Source organism: Pezoporus wallicus, unplaced genomic scaffold, assembly GCF_028554395.1.
Source record: "Pezoporus wallicus isolate ANWC-B61680 ecotype Strahan unplaced genomic scaffold, APGP_CSIRO_Pwel_v1 scaffold_6362, whole genome shotgun sequence".
In the NCBI taxonomy this organism is placed as follows: Eukaryota; Metazoa; Chordata; class Aves; order Psittaciformes; family Psittacidae; genus Pezoporus; species Pezoporus wallicus.
The window spans coordinates 7,931,359-7,950,048 of NW_026637663.1; the positions used below are offsets into that span (position 1 = coordinate 7,931,359).

An 18,690-nucleotide genomic window follows, 5' to 3' on the forward strand; every position below is an offset into this window, starting at 1 on the left:
TTTGCTGATGACACCAAGCTGCGTTGGGGCAATCCCATGCAAAGCCACAGGCTGACTGGAGAAGTGATTCAGAGCAGCCCTGTGAAGAAGGACTTGGGGGTGTTGGCTGATGAGAAACTCAACATGAGCTGGCAGTGTGTGCTCACAGCCCAGAAAGCCAACCATATCCTGGGCTGCATCAAAAGGAGCGTGACCATGAGGTCCAAGGAGGTGATCCTGCCCCTCTACTCTGCCATCGTGAGACCTCACTTGGAGTACTGTGTGCAGTTCTGATATTCTCAACATGGAGCTTTTGGAGCAAGTCCAGAGGAAGGCCACAAGGATGATCAGGGGGCTGGAGCACCTCCTGGATGAAGATGGGTTGAGAAAGTTGGGGCTGGTCAGCCTGGAGAAGAGAAGGCTGCGTGGAGACCTCATAGCAGCCTTCCAGTATTTGAAGGGGGCCTATAAGGATAACGGAGAGGGACTCTTCATTAGGGACTGTAGTGATAAGACAAGGGATAATGGGTTTAAACTTCAACAGGGGAAGTTTAGATTGGATTTAAGGAGGAAACTCTTTCCTGTTAGGGTGGTGAGGCACTGGAATGGGTTGCTCAGAGAAGTCCTAAATGCCCCATCCACGGCAGTGTTCAAGGACAGGTTGGACAGAGGCTTGGGTGACATGGTCGAGGGTGAGGCGTCCACACCCATGGCAGAGGCATTGGAACTGGATGATCTTAAAGTCCTTTCCAACGCTAACCATTCTGTGATTCTATGAAGTTTTATGGCTCACCACATTATATAGCCGAACTTCTGAGGTTTCTCAGTTTGACTCATCCTAAAACTGTCTACATTTACCACTAACACAAGTTTTTGTTATCTGTCACCTTCTTTATAATGATGAAAAGCGTCTTTGAAGCCTGTTGGCAGAGATCATTCTTAGAAAATGATTATCGTGTTGTTGGTAATTCTTCAGATCTGGGCTGATGTTTCAAACATCCCACCTCAATTTCTGGACCAAGCAGACAACACCATTTTCAAGAATTAATCCAAAGAAGATAGCTAACCAAGGGAGAATTCGGTTCAAGTTCAATGTAACTGCAAAAGAAACCAGAACAAATATATAACTTACCATTGAAGACGATCATGTAAACATGTGAGATTTCACATTAATTTGTATGTATAAGAAATCACACAAATACGTTAAAAGTCTGCATAAAAATAACATGAAATTTTCATTTTCCAAACACACAACAAATTCTATTTTATGTTTCAATGATCCATGATGAGTTGTTTCAAATTCTGACTGACAGATCTGATGGATATAATACAGCATATACAAAGAGATGATGCTGAGATGAGGTGATTTTTATTATTTTAATAAAGTATTTTGTTTCATTCCCTTTCAATTAAAGTCTACAAAGCAGTTTTGAGCTAGAACTATTTCAGTCACATTTCTGATACTGATTAAAAATATAACAAGAATTTCTGTAACAGCTGCAAATTCTCACATTCTATACAAATAATGTAGTAATAAAAAAGCAAAAACATACCTCTAATTGCCTGAGAGTTTGATATCAAGACAAACACTTTTATAAATGCAAGGCACAAAGGTGTGTAGTCATGTTCCCAAATAACAGCTGGAATTAGCAAAAGCTTTCCATAGCTGGACAGCAGCAGCGCTTTGAGAAGTAAAATGAAATCAGACTTCGTTTTCAGCATCTCAGGTCTCATCCACCATAAGGAAATAAAAATGCCAACCAAAAATGAAGTTTGTTCTAAGAGGAAATAAGAGGAGTTGGAAAGAGAGAATGAAGCACCAAAATCAAGTCCTTTCTTAGATGAATTTCAGTGAAACAATGTGTCCCAAATGCAACTTAGCCACTGCTATTTAAAAGACATACGCAAATATGAACGTCTTCCATCTCCTGTGTTCACTTTAATATGGGAGTATTACTTATTTAAACTGATTTTGCATAATGACATTCAGAATAATTCATGACATTCATAACAGGACTGTCATACTCAATTCCTGACACCATACTACCCAGGAAGTTTACAATTATTTTTCATTTTTAACAAAAGGAGAGGGGTCTTTTTCAACTGTCTCTTAGCCTATAAAACATAATCAGTACTTGTCATCTTTGAAAAGGTCACCAGCAATGAACTCTTTCCATCCAGCATAAGAAGACTAAGGTGAAAATATTACTGAGCTATTAGACTTTTTTTACCACTGTGTCCCTGTGTAACACTAGAATTAATGCAGATGTCAAAGCAACTCTCATGACAACTGTAGTAGATGAATTACTACTGAGAAATGAGTTCCAAAATTTTTACTGATGTGTTATGAAAACCTACTTAGAGCAACATGAGATGACACACGACAAGTTAAACTCTGAATGTCTAAGGGTAATACAGATTTTAGTCTGTGACCTTGATTTAAAAACTATTAACAGAAAAAGTATTAAAATAAAGTATTAACCAAAATAAAAGAACACCTGTTCCCTGCCTTCAATGGAGTCTTAAAGCATAGAAGTATTTATTCTACTCTGTATTTTGTGTATTCATTTAAAAACCCCCAAACAATAGATACAGCTTTTCCCAATTATTTACTTCTGTAAGGATCATCCTATTGTTGTATCCCCTTAATGAATAAACCTTGGATTCACCATGAAATATGGAATTAAGCTGAGCGTTACACTGGTCTTCAAACTATGTAAATGGATTGAGACAAAGATTTCTTAAGATTGCCACTTTTCAGTGTTTTAATACCTAATGCCGATTGTACCTGTCTGAACTGTAATCAGGATCAAAACATGCATCTGCATTAAATGGAGACAAATTAGAGAGTATGTGTATAATGGTTTAACCATACTGGGTTGGATATAACATCCATTCTGTGTTAATTTTTTGCAATACAAGCTTGTTGAAAAACTCATGAAGTTATTCAATGCTTTAGGAGTAGATAGTGACATGAACTAATAATTGACCTTACCTAAAGAAGCTATACCAAACATTCTATAAAAATCCCATTCCTTGGCATATCTGATTAAGTCATCAGGATCTGTATTTTGGCTTGAATCCTGTAGTTGCAACCACCTGAGATAAGCTTCACAGAGCAAACAAAATACGCAGAGCTTCCCATGAATCTGGTAAAGGAAAGAATAATAAAAACATCAGTATTAAATCAGTACAAACTAAAGCATCAGTATGAAACTGGTATTTAAAATATGTTTCAACACCTCTACACAAACAAGCTCTGTAGCTTTATTATCTTTGTTTAGAAATAATAGCAAATTACTTCTGTTGAACCACTAGTTCAGCACATCACCCTTTTAACATCAGTTCACATGATAGGCAAATTAGAGGGTGTAGAAAACTGCATGAGCAGTTCCATACAGAAGAAGGCACGAATGGCATTTCTAAAGCTTGCTTTATACTCTTTTTAAAATTGTGAAGGCTGTTTCAGTTAGGAATATAAAACTGAAGTTGTTCTGTAGAATTATACTCATAGAATTATAGTATCAAAATTATCAGTATTAGTAGAATCACACTACCAAAAATTAAAGGTTAAAGACACTACTTCATTCAGTGAACTGACTTAAATAGCCTTGTTTCTTTTTTTCCCTGGAACAATCTCCTTAGGAAAAAACTAGTAGTGTAGTTATACTAAAAACATTTCTTAGTTCCGTTAAGGGTGAGGGACCAAAAATATATGGAGCAATATAACCAAGCAAAACTTAAAAATATCCTCTGAAGTGACTGTAAAAATATTATCATGAGGGCTCATAGTTACCATGTTTCCATATCAAACAAGCCTATAAGTCTATGTGCAGTTAATTCTGGTTTTATGCAGATTTAAATAAACCAGTGTAATTTCTGTGTGTAGATTCTACTTTTTCCATTACAGACTAGTTATGCCAATTAGGCATAACTCAATTCAACTCAATTTATTTGAATAGCTGAAATTTCCACAGATGTAACAGGTCTTTCAGAAGCCTCACAGAAAACATCATGACCAGTCTCCAAAAGCACTGCTTAAGTAAAAATCTTTGTCAGATTTATGCCTGAAAGACGAAGTGAGAATATTTATCTACATTGTTAAACACTGGACTGGACAAGAGGTATCAGTGTGAACACAGCATACACTTATTCTTGGATAGTTTGCTCTAGACAAGCTTCCCTCTCCAGGGAAATTAATCCTTAAGGGAAAAATACACACGATTCTGTCAGAAAAGCTATACTTCTACACTCCAGCCTGACCAGCACAACTAACTATGTAACTCTGCATCAACACTTCATGTGAAAGCCTCTATCTTTTGCTATAGTTTCAAGGGCATGGTTATATGATAAGGAATTGGTACAGTAGGTTAAAGTAACATAGTATTAGTAATATGGTATGTTATGCTACTATAGCTCATTTCAGCAAGAATTGTTTCCAACAGAAATTTAGTTTGGAAATTAATTTGAAATTAGATCTTTCCCTTCCAATGCAATTTAGCACATCATCCTTGTAACATCAATTAACATGACAGGCAAATTAGACTGTGTAGGAAACTGCAGGAGCAGTTCCATACAGTTCCTTCTCTTCCCTTTACATGTAAATAGACTGCTGTATTTGCTGGTATTGCAGCATCACAACTGTGGAGACAGTAACTTTCACCAACTAGAGTTTGAGATTTCATGTGTTCTATTCATGATATAACTGGTTCAGCTTGCTGGAACCAGTGGAAGGGCAAGAGCATAACAGAATCTAAAATTTTACAGCTATTACAATCAACTTGCCAAATGTAAATACATCTTTAACAAAAAAAGTCACAGGGTGGGGGCATAGCAACTTACATTTATCTTCGTATTGAAAAGAATGTGTCTGTATGCTTGTGCTTTACATAAAACAGCATTAATCAAGATGATAACAGGATCATACTCAATGTATTTGTCCACTGGTTTCTGGCACGATTTCTGAAAGTCACAAAATAACAAGAATTAGGAAAAAAAAAGGCAAGGGTTTATGAAATTGGTTCCTCCAGTTGGAGGAAACTGGTTCCCCCAATCTTAGCAAAACTACATAAATCCAAATAGCTATTCAATTCTTATTAGTCTTTCCTTAATGCAATCTTCACTTTAAATTAGTTTTTAATCCATTCAGAATAATTTCTTCCCCACTATCAACACTACAATTGACACAGACTTCCCTTATAAAGCAAAGATACATTATTGATTTTTACAGGCTTCAGATTAATACAGATAATAAATTCTGCAAGAATGTATTTAGTCATCATTTTGTGCCCTACAGATGCAAAAAACCCCAAACTACCTCCCAAGATGCAAGAAACGCACTGGTATCTTGTTAAAGGTTAACTGATCATGGCTTACCTACTGGGTATCTTGGTGAGGGTTTTGGTATTTTTGGAAAAAAAAAAAACAACATTGGTTTCTTCTATCACTTCCTTCTTTTCAGAGATGCTTTATCCTCCTATCCTACCTTTTTCTTCCTTACAAGAAGACAATAATTGTTTTTTTACTGTTGCATTGTTCTTCCATAGTGGTAAATTGTCCAGAGATTTCAACTAATTTTTCATTATTGAACAAACACCAATATATTCAGGACATTGATAATGTAGTTTTTACAACACAGATACAGCCAAAGAGTCAGAAGTTGCTACTGAACAGTGGTAAAACATTAGATCATTACTTGTCCAATACATCTGCTGTTTCCCACTGTGCTTACTAGACGGGTTATTTCACTCAGACCACTGAGAACTGCTTGTCAATTCCCTTCAGATTTATTGATTTATCTTCATGGCTGAACATTTCTTGACTTGAGTTAAATGTGAAGGGCTAACAGAAGACTATAACACTAACTGTGAACAGGATGGTTAAATAACAGTCCTACAAAAGGCTCACCTAGCAGACCTCAGGAGGAAATAACTTCTAGCAGAGAGCTAAGGTGCAGCAGCACTTGATCACAGTAAGCACTTCAGCTCAAACAAATGCATTCACAGGATGCTCGCCTGCAGGTCAGTTTCTCCTCCAACCTGTCCTCAGCTAATCCCTCTCCCCTGGGCCTTCACATTAGCTGCCATCCTCAGAGTACAACAGTCACAGAAACTCTATTTCCATTTTAATGAGCGCATGGCTGTGCATTGCCAGAATAGAAATCCACGTACAGAGCTTTCCGAAATGGTGCAGCAGTCAAAAATGCAGCATTAGAGAACGCATACCTACAGACAAACTCTCAGGAAAGAACAAAAAGGTTTTTTTCAGATTTTATAGAGATTCCTTATGTTCAAAGTTAAGTTTGCCTTGCTATTTACCAGAATTATTATTGGAGAATTTGAGGTTGCAAAATTTCATTATCAAATTGACTCAAAAGTCCATCATACATACCAAGAACAACATCCAAACATATGTGTAAGTTTAACAGTGTCTAAGGAATGTTGCTATCACTAACCCATATTTCTTGGTCCAGCTCAAGAAAAAAGCCTAACAAAGTCATTTGGATTAGACAAGAAAACACTGTGTATGACAGTACATAATTTAGAAGTTACAAATTCAAAAACTGACTCAATTAACCAACAGTTTGATAGGTCTAAAATTATACTGAGATGGAAGAAAGGACATAATTAACAGAAGACCACAGCTAAAGGAGTTAATAGAATCAAAAAGAAATTGCAACTATAATTAAAGGCAGTGCCTTGCTTCATTTATTTCTACAGGGAAATCGTGACCAGATATCCTTATATCTGGTGGTAATTTACATATGTCAAATCTCTGGGTTGATGTAGCACAGGAAATCTCTTTTATTTTATAGGCTCATTCACACAAGCATTAGAGAAGAACATACAAAAGATTACCCTTGAATACAGTAGGTGTCATAAAAGTTAGATGGAGGATATCCTACATACCCCAGGATTTATTATGCTCTCAAATTTTCCTACAACAGAACATTTTTTGACCAGGGTCAAAAATCTTTCTGAGAAAAGGAAAGAATGGTCTTTTCAAGTGGAGGGTGTGAACCAAACACCAATCAAAAACCTTGCAGTTAAGAGGTACTGAAGATTTTCACTGACAGCTGACATGAATTTTAGACATTTAAAATTTATCAGGCCAACTCTCCAGGCAAAACCAGTGATAGAGAAATTCCACTGCAGATATGTCAGAAGACTGCTATAAGCAAATACCCAAATAGTGGTGTTATCCATAAGAATGTGTCTTCTGCTCCACAGATATGAGAATGACATTTAATTCAGTATTTCAGCGTACCACCACCAAACACTTAAGAATCCTATTTCTCTTATGTTACTTCAACAGGAAAAGAAAACCTGCTGGGTTTTGTTATCACAAAACAGCAGCCATCTTCAAGGACTCTTCACACACACACACACACACACATATTCACATCTATCTGTCTTCTACACCTAGAAGAGAGCTCTATTCTTAATATACTTTATTTCTATTTGAGTCTCAACTCTATGAAGGAAAAGTCTTCTGTGCTTATCCAGGCTGAGACCTAGCCAGTGTGAGTTCATTCAGGGACCTGTGAGACCCACAGACCACCTTACTGCAAAGACTCGTGTGTGCTGCCATAGAATAATCAGACAAAATGAAGACGATGCTATAGCATGAGAACATTACAGAATTAGCAGACCCTCTAGGATGAATCTTCCTCCATACCTGGCTTTTATTTTTTTCCTAGCTGTACTACTAAAACATTTGACATTAACCTTAAATGCCTAAATGCCTTGGAAGAAAACTTGTGACTAGAGCCTGAGTTCAGCAAAATCAGTGCAAGGAAGAGTTAATGCACACATAGGTTTAACCAGGTAGCTTTATCTAATTAAAGTAATGGAACTTTATGGACATTGATAATTACTAACACTTTTAGAAGAGATCAGTATAAGCAGCTCAGATATAGAAAACTGCTTGCATGTTTAGTTTTAAGATTTTAGTCAGGCACTTTAGAATGAACTACAATACTTCATGCTCACATCTCATTCCCAACTGCAGTTCTGCGTGGCTGTATTCAATGTCCAGGTCAGCATGAGAGACACACATATTTTAATCAAAATCTAGCTTTTTGATTCTTTGTGTTTTCTCAAAGAAATGCCTCACTTATCATAACCAGGTCTAAAATGATCTAAAGAAATAACTGGATTTCTCTGTTATTTTACCAGTTTTTAATTTCTTCTTTAACTATGTAACTGATATCAAAACCAGGAAATGACTTTGAAAAAAACACACATTACTTTGATTAAAAGATACTTTCAGATTATGCTGCAGAAGAGAAAGGTCAAGCTTGACACCATAAATTCTATTTACATATCTTCTTCTAAATTGGCAAATTTAAGGAAAATTATGAATAATGCATACTGACACAGAAGTCCAGTAGATACTGTGCTCCCCTAAAAAGGGTGCTGAATGTATTCAATATTCTAATTAATTTAAATGAATATTAGTTTTGAATTAGAATTGTTTGATTAATCAAATATTTAGGAATATTTGACTATGCTTGTCTGTTGTTAAAAGAAACAAACAAAACCAAAACCACCTTCCGTTCTCATGAGCAAATGCAGCTTCAAAGGAAAAAGAAATCTTCCAGAAACAGTACAACCACAGTCTTCATAGTGTGCTATCAGATCCTTTCTGATCAAAGCAATCCAAAACACTTAAGGAAAGTAACATATGTTTTAACATTTCAGTTGTATTAAATAAGACAAAAGAAGCACCAAAATGTTATTTCTGACTTCATGTTTATAAGCCTTTTATAAAACACTACTCAAAAGATATATCTCTGTTCACCAAGGATACTCAACTGCAAACACAGTTCACAAACATATGCCAAATACTACAGAGTGTACAAATATTTGAGGACATACCTACTGTCACTGAAGGGCAAAGTTCCTAAATATATGAATATGACTTTCAAAGTCCTCTCTCCAACATTAAGACATAACTGAATTTTTAAGTAAAGGTATTTTGGGATGGGGGTGGTCGAAGGGAAAAAAGTTCTTGAAGAGGAAGTCATAGGACATGACTGAAAAGAAAAATACCCATTGAATAACCGAACTTCACCCTGAACTAATAATACCATGAAAACCACACCAGGAATACATTTGGGAATCTCTGGACATTAGAAACACCAGTGAAACATTTTCATTTTAGTATTCATTTTGGAATGTTGATTTGGCATTTGTCAAAATTAAGCTACGTTATTTTGCCAGACTACATATACAGCAAATGTTAACAACATTTACGGAGCTTCAATATGAACATAGGTCCATTTACATAAATTCACAGAGGAAGCTAACATGGACCCATCATCCTGTGAGAGTGCCCTTAATCCCAGTTGCACCCTTAGACAATAAAATGTAATTAGCTCTGCTGCTTTCAGGAATGAGTTCTTTATTATGGATGTGGCTAAGTATCATAAGCAGCTGAAAAACAAACCAGCCCAGTTTCAGATGAATTCCATTTTAGAAAACTGAAATTAAAACCAGTTTTATCAATTTCTTATGTGATGTTTTCCAGTAGCGAGTTATGTAAATAAGAAAAAACCCATTCATTATTTCCCAGAATGATCTTTGTACTCTTGACAGATTCTTTACCTGACCACACAAATGCTTTGCATTCAAAGCATTCACAGTCTCTGCCTTACTGCAATAAAAGAGTTTTTCAATTATTTTTCAATTGCGGAAAAGCTAAATGAAGCATGCACTGCTCAGGCAATTTGGCTTTCTTATTACAAAACACAAGGGGGATCCTGACTGAGCTCTACATATTACAATGAATAATTTCTTTCCCTTTGTTAGGGTCTGGTACAATTAACATCTTTTACACATAACATACATGTAGTTTAAAACCAAATTTTTAAAAATTGCATGTTTTGCCTTCTATTTCTTTTTATATGCATTGCACTGCGACTGCAGAATTTATTCCAGGTTAGCCAAACGTGATCTTTTTTTCCCCCTATAGTATTAATACCACAATGGTGCAGTGTTATCTGAACAGTGGTTTTTGTTACTATTATTAATGGTTGGTTCATAATATATTCTGTGAAGATCTGCTGTACTATTTACAGATCATTTAAGTTTTAAGGACCTCAAAATATCCTTAAGTTCTCCTTTATAAAGGGCCATCTAGGCTTGCTTTCACCATCACTTCTGGTTTGGAATAGGGAAAACATCAGCACATTCACAGCACAGGACTAGAAGAAGATCCATGAGTTGCAAAGTGAACACCAGCAGTCACCTTCATTGGAGGCAACTCTAACATTCCTGTGCACTGCACGCCAAACACCCCACCACCACCCATTATCACTGAAGAAAATGCACATTGAAAAGGTATCCCTGAGGAGGTGAGCTTCTTCAGAATTTTATTATCCATTTTTAAGTACCTTTAAGTTCTTTTTAAAGAGCAATATTCCACCTGTCTCTTGTAACAGCACTTCCACAGCAAAATGTATGCAGGATCAGAAAAAGGTATGTTCACTAAAAGCAAAGGAATGTGTAATACCAGATGTCTGGGCTATGCTTCTGCTGAAACTGCCCTTGATTAAAGAAAACAGATTAAAAAAGATGTTACAGAACTTGAAGGATTTGTGGCAGTTAGCCACACTGCACAGCTCTTAACAAAAGACATGATCTTTCTGTCCCAAGTTTCATGGTACTCCATGGACTTAATGCTTGACAGAAGAAGGTGCCTTTAGTTTCTTCAGTATCCATTGCAAATTTATTTCCAGGGTGGATAGTAATGCTTGTGAGGCCTTTAATGCTTGCCTGCATTAGAATTACAATATGGAGCTCAAATAAACTTTTAGTTGTCTTAAGAGCAATAAAGATGCAGCAGGAACTGAACTGAAGCAGCACCATGAATATTACGCTGAATTTCCAAAATTGTACTCTAACATTGTGGGCTGGAAACAGATGTTCCCTAATGGAATCTTTAAATATTTGCCTCTGGAAAAAAATGAATTATTCTCTTCAACAGATTAAAAACACAATACAAATCATGTTATTTCACTTAGACATTCAACGCTTCCACCTGGAAATTACACTCAGATCAGGTTAAACATCCTACAAATAAATGTAGGACTAGACAGAAGATGCTGTCAGGAGAACTTGGCTTCTTCAACCTCAAGATCATGTTCCAGAAGGTGTTGAATGACAGGAACATCCTGAGAATCTGCATCTCAGATACAGATAACTTTAAATTAGGACTGGAAGAAGTCTGTAGGTCAGTATAAAACAGTGATGATCTTGGCAATATTCTGCTTGTTCCCGGTTTTTTTGGGGGCCCTTTATGTTACATGTCATATGGAACACATCAGTTGTTGTTGTTTTTTTTTTCTCTTAATGTGTATTTTAATGTATTACTTAAAAATGGGAAACACAAGTATCCCAAAGCTTTTTAACAACAAAAAAAAGTTATCTAGATTATGTCCACTGGCTGAGTATCATTATACAATCTTTCCATATTCTTTCCACTTTTTCTCTCTTAAGCTATAATGGAGTAGCAGTACTCAATGCTCTAATTCCACAAAGACAGATGAAAGCTGTTCTCAGGGTGGGTGATCAGACCTTCCAATCTTACCTCAGACCTCCAATTTTCCTTATATACTCCACCTTTTCGTAAGCTTTTAGAGCCCTACACTCTTAAGTTTTATAAATACCCGATATAAATAAAGTTTCACACTGGCAAGTGGGATCTTTATAGTTCCTGAAGTGGAGAAGACTTCTAAGCTATCCCTACCATCAGGTTAGGGTGGTTCCTAACACCGACAAACTCATACTGCTCATGAAAGTTTGAGAAGGGTATCAAATGACATTCTGTACTCAACTATTTTTTTGTTATCACTGGTGTGACAGTTATTCATGTCTCTGGCCAGAATACAACACTCCCTGCATGGAGTAGAATGCCTGCAGAGGGTTAGTGCAGTCCTTCCAGATTAAAAGGAAAAAGTAAAACAAGAATTGCCCTGTGAGAAACCATAAGGTCTTGGTAGCAGGAGACAACAGCAATGCTTTCCTGCACTACACAGATAAAATTGAATTCAGATCAGTTCAACTGAAGGAATCTTTTGACCTTGGCAATCTTCTAACATTCTCATCTCCACTTTATAAACCATGTGTTTCTTACTAACGTGCTTTCAATGCTTGTTCCTTGTGTGGACCAACCCTACTCTCAGCACTTCCTGAGTGTCCAGAAATGGAGAGAAAGGCTTAGAGGATGACACTGTCATGGTTTAACCCCAGCCGGCAAGTAAGCACCATACAGCTGCTCCCTCACTCCCTCCCTCCCCCCAGCAGGATGGGGGAGAGAATTGTTACACTAAAGGTGAGAAAACTCATGGATTGAAGTAAAAGTTTGATAGGTAAAGCAAAAGCCATGCACAAAACCAAAGCTAAACAAGGAATTAATTTGCTGCTTCCCATTGGCAGACATTCAGCCATTACCAAGACAGCGGGGCTCCATCATGCGTAACGGTTACCTGGAAAGACAAACATCATCACTCTGAACGTCTCCACTTCCTTCTTCTTCCCCCAGCTTTATGTGTTGAGCATGACACCATATGGTGTGGGATATTCTTTGGGTCAGTTGGGGTCAGATGCCCCAGCTCTGTCCCCTCCCAACTTCTTGTGCACTCCAAGCCTCCACACTGCTGGGGAGGTATGAGAAGAATAGGCCTTGACTCTGTGTAAGCACTGCTCAGAAAGTAACTAAAACATCCATTAATTATCAACACTGTTTCCAGCACAAATCTAAAGCATAGCCCCATACCAGTGACTATGAAGAAAATTAACTCTGTCCGGGCCAAAACCAGCATAGGCATGCACCAGGTAACAGCAACTAGGTCTGAGACTGAAATTGAACCATAACAACCCCCAACATAGACAGAGGAAACAGACTGGTAGGAGCAAGTGAAAAATGGTACGGATCTGGACCTGCATGAAGAAAGGTGGACAGAATTCCAATTTGCTAGAAGCATGTGACTATTTGCTCTTTCTTTTACTCTTTTTTGTAAGAGTTTGATGCTTATGATGAACAGAGCAACTGGGACCCAAGTCTGATTCTACACAGGATACCACAGCTCCGGAAGTCCAGGCTTTTTGGTCTGCCAATGGTTAAACAATAAGACAAACAAGTGCCATCTACTTGCTCCCAGTTTGTCCCAGAGATTATCATGGCCAAATTAATAAGAGTAATTGATGACTTGGGTTTACACAATGTGCTAAATCTTATGTGATACGCTGCAGGCATAAGCTTTATACTTGTCCTTTTGTATCCAACTTGTCCTTGATTTCAAAGGCAAGTTTCAAGCTCCACATGAACTCTATAGAAACTATTCACATTTTCATGATGTACCAATGACACATTTTGACTGCATGATCTGACTACCAACGATCTGATGTAATTTATATTCACTGCTAAACATGATGCATTATACTAACACAAAAAAACAACTAACAATCAATTTCTCCTTGCAGCGTGCATGTCTGAAGCCTGCAGAAACCAGTATCTGTTACTTTGTCTTCTACCTAAGAAAACCGCTGATCTCCCCAGCTTTTGAAACATCTGCAGAGATTTTTGTATATATTTTTAGTTGGTTTATGCTCTACAGCAACAAGCCATTTTAACTGCCTGCTGGGCTGGGAAAAAGAGAAGGATGTGAATCAGCTCTTTCTACTCTCATCAGTAATTTGTACACATCTTGTTTTCACAGCCTTTTGTTGATAACAGAAGCTGAGATCTAACACATACGTCTTTCAGCTTGAGCTAACCATTATTTCCCCAAATACAAATTGGTCACAGACCTCTGTGATCTGGCTGCCCTTGATCTCTATTTTTGATCCAGGAAATGTCTGAATAACTCAAAGTTATAAAGTTGTAAAGGAATTCATCACAGGTTTCATACAAAGCTTTCTTGTCATCCATTATCTTTATAGCTTCAGGATTAGTAAATAAACCCATCAGCATTCTCAAAATGCCAAGGGCTACAAAACTGGGGGAAACCACCCAAAAGGAAGTTGAATGATACACAACTAATTCCTTACAAAACACAAATAACTCAACAGTTGGTTCAAGCACAGCACTTTGCAAATTTTATAAGAAGCAGAGAGGATGTTGTGAAACACAATCACAGATAAAAGGCTTAGACAAGATGTATTTGCAGATCCCTCTATTTCAAAATTCTTTCTTTCCTACACTGAAATAGAGGGTGTTAAGTCAAAACTAACCACTGGAGACAAGAACCATAAACCCTATAAAAAATTAAAACAATAATGTAGAAATAGTTGAAAGCATTGCTTAAAATAGCAAATGTTGGTTTGTTGGTTGTTTCTTTTCTGTGGCTGCAAGATCTCCAAGAAAATGTAGCAGACACTAAAAGAGAAGAGTTATTTTAATATCTTGAAATCATTCTGGAAAATATTGAACTCTGTAAGAGGCAGAGTAAGAAGAAAAGGCAGTGAACAGCATAAAAAGTGCTGGAACCATTATGGGAAGTACAGCCACCATAGGTGGTCAGGAGTACAGAGCTCTACACGTGTATGTTGAATAATCATCAGTCATAGAATCAAAGAATGGTTAGGGTTGGAAGGGACCTTAAAGATCATCCAGCTCCAGCCCCCCTTCCAACACTTTCCACTAAACAAGGTTGCTCAAAGCCCCATCTAACCTTGCCTCGAACACTTCCAGGTATGGGGCAGCCACGACTTCTCTCGGCAACCTGTTCCAATGTCTTAGCACCTGCCCTGGGTTCAGCAGTAGCAGTCATTTTTTCTCCTTCTTGGTGCAGTGCTGTGTTTTGACTTTCAGCCTGGGAACAGAGCTGATAACACTGATGTTTTGGTCTGGCCAAGGACTTTGTGAGCCTCATGCTGTCCCAGGGAGAAGGGGAAGCCGGGAGGAAGCAGAGACAGGACACCTGACCCAAACTAGCCAAAGAGGCATTCCATACCACAGCACATCATGCCCACTATACAAACTGGGGGCAGTTACCTGGAAGGGGAGAGGACTGCGGGGTTGGACGAGGTATCGGTCGGTGCTTGGTTGGGTTGGGGGGGTGAGTTATTGGTTGGCTGGTGGTGAGGTGTTGTATTCTCTTCCCTTGTTATTTCCTTTATCATTGTTATTATTGGTGGTAGCAGTAGTGATTTGTGTTATACCTTAGTTACTAAACTGTTCTTATCTCAGCCCGTGGGAGTTGCATTCTTTTCAGTTCTCCTCTCCATCCCTCTGGGAGTAGGGGGAGGGCAAGAAAGGGGGGAGCAAGTGAACAAGCTGCTTGACTGGTTTTAAACCATGACACACCCTATAATGAAGAACTTCCTAATAGCTAATCTAAATGTACCTTCTATCAGCTTAAAGCCATCCCCCCTTGTCCTGTACTTGTCCCCCTTAGCCTTGTAAAAAGTCCCTCTCCAGCTCTCTCGAAGGCCTCTTTAGGCATCAGTCAAACCTCAATGCTTAAGTTCAGCTGTTTCCTAGCTGTGCTGCAGCTGTCTAACCATGAAGCCGGGCTCAGGTCCGCAGTCAGTGGGTTAAAGACACAGAGCACAATGACAACACCACCGTGGTGCCCAGCATGCGAGTGCCCAGGCCACTGGGCAGTGCTATTGCACTGGTGCCCTGGAGGAACTGAAGGGAAACTATTTTGGGAAGCTCAACAAACAGAAAACATGGATGTAGGGAACACCGCCATCCGCCGGCCTCTGAGCCGGCCCTAGGCCCAGGACCGAGGCAGGGCCCCACAGCACCACGTGCCACCGCCTGCTGCGGCTGACATCGAAGCCTCCCACTTGTCCCCCTCCTCTACCCTCCAATCGCCTTTGCCCACTGCCCGGCCACCCCGACTCACGCAGATGGAGATGCGCAGCACCCCACGCTGGTAGTCCCTGTACAGCTCCGCCGCCTCCCTGCTGCATTCGATGCAGCGGTAGGCGCCAAGGGCCGCCATGGTGGGCGAGTGCACGCCCCGGCCTGTCAGCGCTTCAAATCGCCTCACTTCCGCGTTTGGGGCGGAGCCGGGCCGGTTCCACACCGCCGGGCATTCTGGGAACTGTGGTTTTCTGCTGCCGCCGGCGGCCAGGCCTCGCCGGTGTGGGACTCCATGTCCCAGGGGGTAGCGCTGCGGTGCCCGCCTACCTGATGGCGGGCCCGTGGGAGAGAGCCCTCTGTCCCCGGGCTAGGCGGAAGAGGTGCGCATGCGCCCTGGGAAGATGGCACCTGCCGACGGCTCCAGGGCTGTGAGGTTGCTGTGGGTGTCGCTGGCCATGCTGGCCGTGGCCCGGACTGCGCTGGCCTTGTCCCTACTAAACCAGGAGCTGCACCGGCAGCGCCAGGGCCTGGCGGGAGGCTGCGCCTCGGCGGGAGAGTGGACAGAGCAGTACTCGGCCGAGTGCGGTGAGTCGGGGGCGTTGCCGTGATGACCGCCCTCAGCCCCGGGGCGGGGTGAGGTGGCCGTGAGCCCAGCGGCATAGCGGAGCCTTGAGGGCGAGAGGTGGCGGTTCCCCTCTCCTCTGGCCTACCCGGCCTCGCCACTCTGGAGAGTGGTGGGAGAAGAAGAAAGCGTGGCCGCGCCTCCCCTCATCCCACCCAACCCTGAAGCGCCGAGGGGACGCCGGCGCGACGCGGTGCGGCGCGGGGTCCTGCCCGCCGGGGGGAGGGCGGGCAGCCCAGCTGTATGCGTTACTGCTGTTCGCGTTACTGCTGTTCAGCTGACTCATACCGAGGGAATCTTCCGTGTGAGCTGCAGCCCCGAGTAGTGTTGTGCCGTGCGGAGCGGAGATGAGATCCCTGCTGTGGGGCTGAGCAGGGGAAAAGCGCTCACTCCTGTAAAGGGAAAGCCGTGGGACCTGTTGTATCTGTCACATAGCCTCGAGGATTCCTGTTGTCCCACTCCCCAACCTGCCGAGTCTACTAGCTGCTATGCTCTGCGTGCTTTTTAAACTCGGCACTCGGTAATACATAGACATGCCAACTCTATGTGCTCGTATTATTGAGTTGAAGATGATGTAATTCGTTTTCAACTGGAGTTATATATATTTTTCTGGTCAACTGAATGCTTTGCTTTACGAGCACCCGAAGTTCAGGTAGCACATCTTCTGGTCTTAGAATCATAGAACGGTTAAAGTTAGAAGTTAATTGATAGCTTGTAATACAGGTACAGCTAAAACTTTTTTTTATGTGTTTAAATATCTGTTGCATCAGGGTCATGTGACTTAAGTAATCAGTTATGATCTTTGATCATGACCATAACGTGAATGTACTATTAAAAATAGCAGTCTGAACCACAGTGTGCATGTAATACAGATGAAAAAGTTTTCATCGATTCAATGCAATATAGGCACTCACTGTTTATATGAGAATAACTAGTGATGTGTCATAACTGCTTAGCTGTCTGCAGGTGTTTTTTTCCTCTTACTTCATACATTCTATGCTTGTAACAATGATTGCTGTGGTCACTAAGGACAATATGCAGTTAGTGTAATCCACTGAAAATCACAGGTTTTCTAGAAATACCTTGTTAGGAGTTTCCTACGTTTGCTTTTTTTTTTTCCGTCACGGTATGTAAACACTAAATAGGATTGAGAAAGTCATCTCAGGTGACCATTGCTCCAAGTCATTCAAGCTTAAGCATAAAATCAAAAAGACTTTCACCCAGTGTTGAAATAACAGCTGTATACCATGCAAGTTAATAAATGGCAAAGCATTTCATTGCATTTCTTCTGGTACTAGAACATGAATGACTGACTCGGGATATTCCTTCCCAGGTGTATTTGGAAGATTAGATTTTGATTTAATGGTGTATTTTGTTTTAAAGAGATCAGTGTAACTGAGATTGATACAAGGGATTCTGCTTAAATCATGAGGTACCTCAGGTACTTTGCACACTGATAATAAGATAGCCCTTAGTTACAGAACAGCGTACTTACCCTGAAATTGCTGTATATCAGTTTGCTCCTTTCTGTTTACGTCCTGTGGCTAAATAACTTGCCAGTTAAAGATTCCCTTAAGTTTTCAGTCTTTGTTTTGGTACAAGTTCCCCAGAAGCTGAGAATCAATTAGTTCCTCTTGTAGCCTACAACAGGGTCCAGGATGGTTTCTTTGGCTGATGTTCCTATCTTTACAATGAGGCAGTGTGGTATGGGTTTGACTGTATCTAACTTGCAAATAAAGGCAGATCCATCTTCCCTGTGAGTAAAGCAGTCTGTTGCCCCAAGAACTGCAAGGTTTGGAGGGTCCTTTTTCCCCCATGTAACTTGTAACAGGCTGTTCTTACTCCCTACCACCTTATTAAAAAATTCCTTCACTAAATTCTTGCTGTTATGTAGAAAATTATTCTGAAGGTTGTCTGTGCCTGCAGCTCTTTGTTTTGTTCAGCAAAAAATGTTCAGTGAGTCCACAGCAATGGCTCTTGACTGTCACTGACTTAGGAGCACCAACACAGAACAAGTAATGTGTTAATAATGCTGTAGCACAGGAGGGTTTGGCCAACATGAAGAACAAAGGGCAGTGTTGAAACCTCTTCACAGCAGTGCTTTTGCTGGAAAACTGGGGGGGTCAGCTGCTGGACTTTCTGACTTTAAACTGTTCTGCTTTTCACGACTCTGGCTTCTGTTGTAAACTACTCCCACCAGTTTTTTTTTGTGGCTCAACTTAGTTCCAAGTTTCTATTTAAAGGGCATGATTTTAGATGCTGTTTTGACT

At 40.0% G+C, this 18,690-nt stretch overlaps 2 protein-coding genes across 8 annotated transcripts in view; one reads left to right on the forward strand and one right to left on the reverse strand.

Moving 5' to 3' along the window:
• Window positions 1-652: 652 nt before the first annotated feature.
• On the reverse strand, window positions 653-15,993 carry ARV1 (ARV1 homolog, fatty acid homeostasis modulator). The gene is made up of 5 exons (XM_057407005.1): window positions 15,839-15,993; window positions 4,822-4,941; window positions 2,975-3,128; window positions 1,533-1,757; window positions 653-1,077 (listed from the first exon to the last, which is right to left on the reverse strand). The coding sequence occupies exons 1-5, from the start codon at window positions 15,935-15,937 to the stop codon at window positions 971-973; spliced, it is 705 nt and encodes a 234-aa protein (XP_057262988.1). The 5' UTR covers window positions 15,938-15,993; the 3' UTR covers window positions 653-970.
• A 176-nt stretch (window positions 15,994-16,169) lies between these two features.
• Window positions 16,170-18,690, forward strand: part of TTC13 (tetratricopeptide repeat domain 13) — a 40,670-nt gene continuing 38,149 nt past the window's right edge. For all 7 annotated transcript variants that reach the window (XM_057406994.1, XM_057407000.1, XM_057406997.1 and 4 more), the window contains exon 1: window positions 16,170-16,383. In XM_057406994.1, coding sequence (XP_057262977.1) covers window positions 16,185-16,383 — 199 coding nt within the window. In that variant the 5' untranslated portion in view covers window positions 16,170-16,184. The remainder of the gene's footprint in view (window positions 16,384-18,690) is intronic.

Bases quoted from the DNA above. Each gene is read 5' to 3' on its own strand.
- ARV1 (XM_057407005.1), bottom strand. From the start codon at position 15,937: ATGGCGGCCCTTGGCGCCTACCGCTGCATCGAATGCAGCAGGGAGGCG. The intron at 3,129-4,821 runs GTAAGTTGCTAT...TTCCTTTACCAG, and splicing joins TTTTCAATACGAAGATAAAT to ATTCATGGGAAGCTCTGCGT. The intron at 1,758-2,974 runs GTAAGGTCAATT...ATTTCCTCTTAG, and splicing joins GTTTGGTATAGCTTCTTTAG to AACAAACTTCATTTTTGGTT.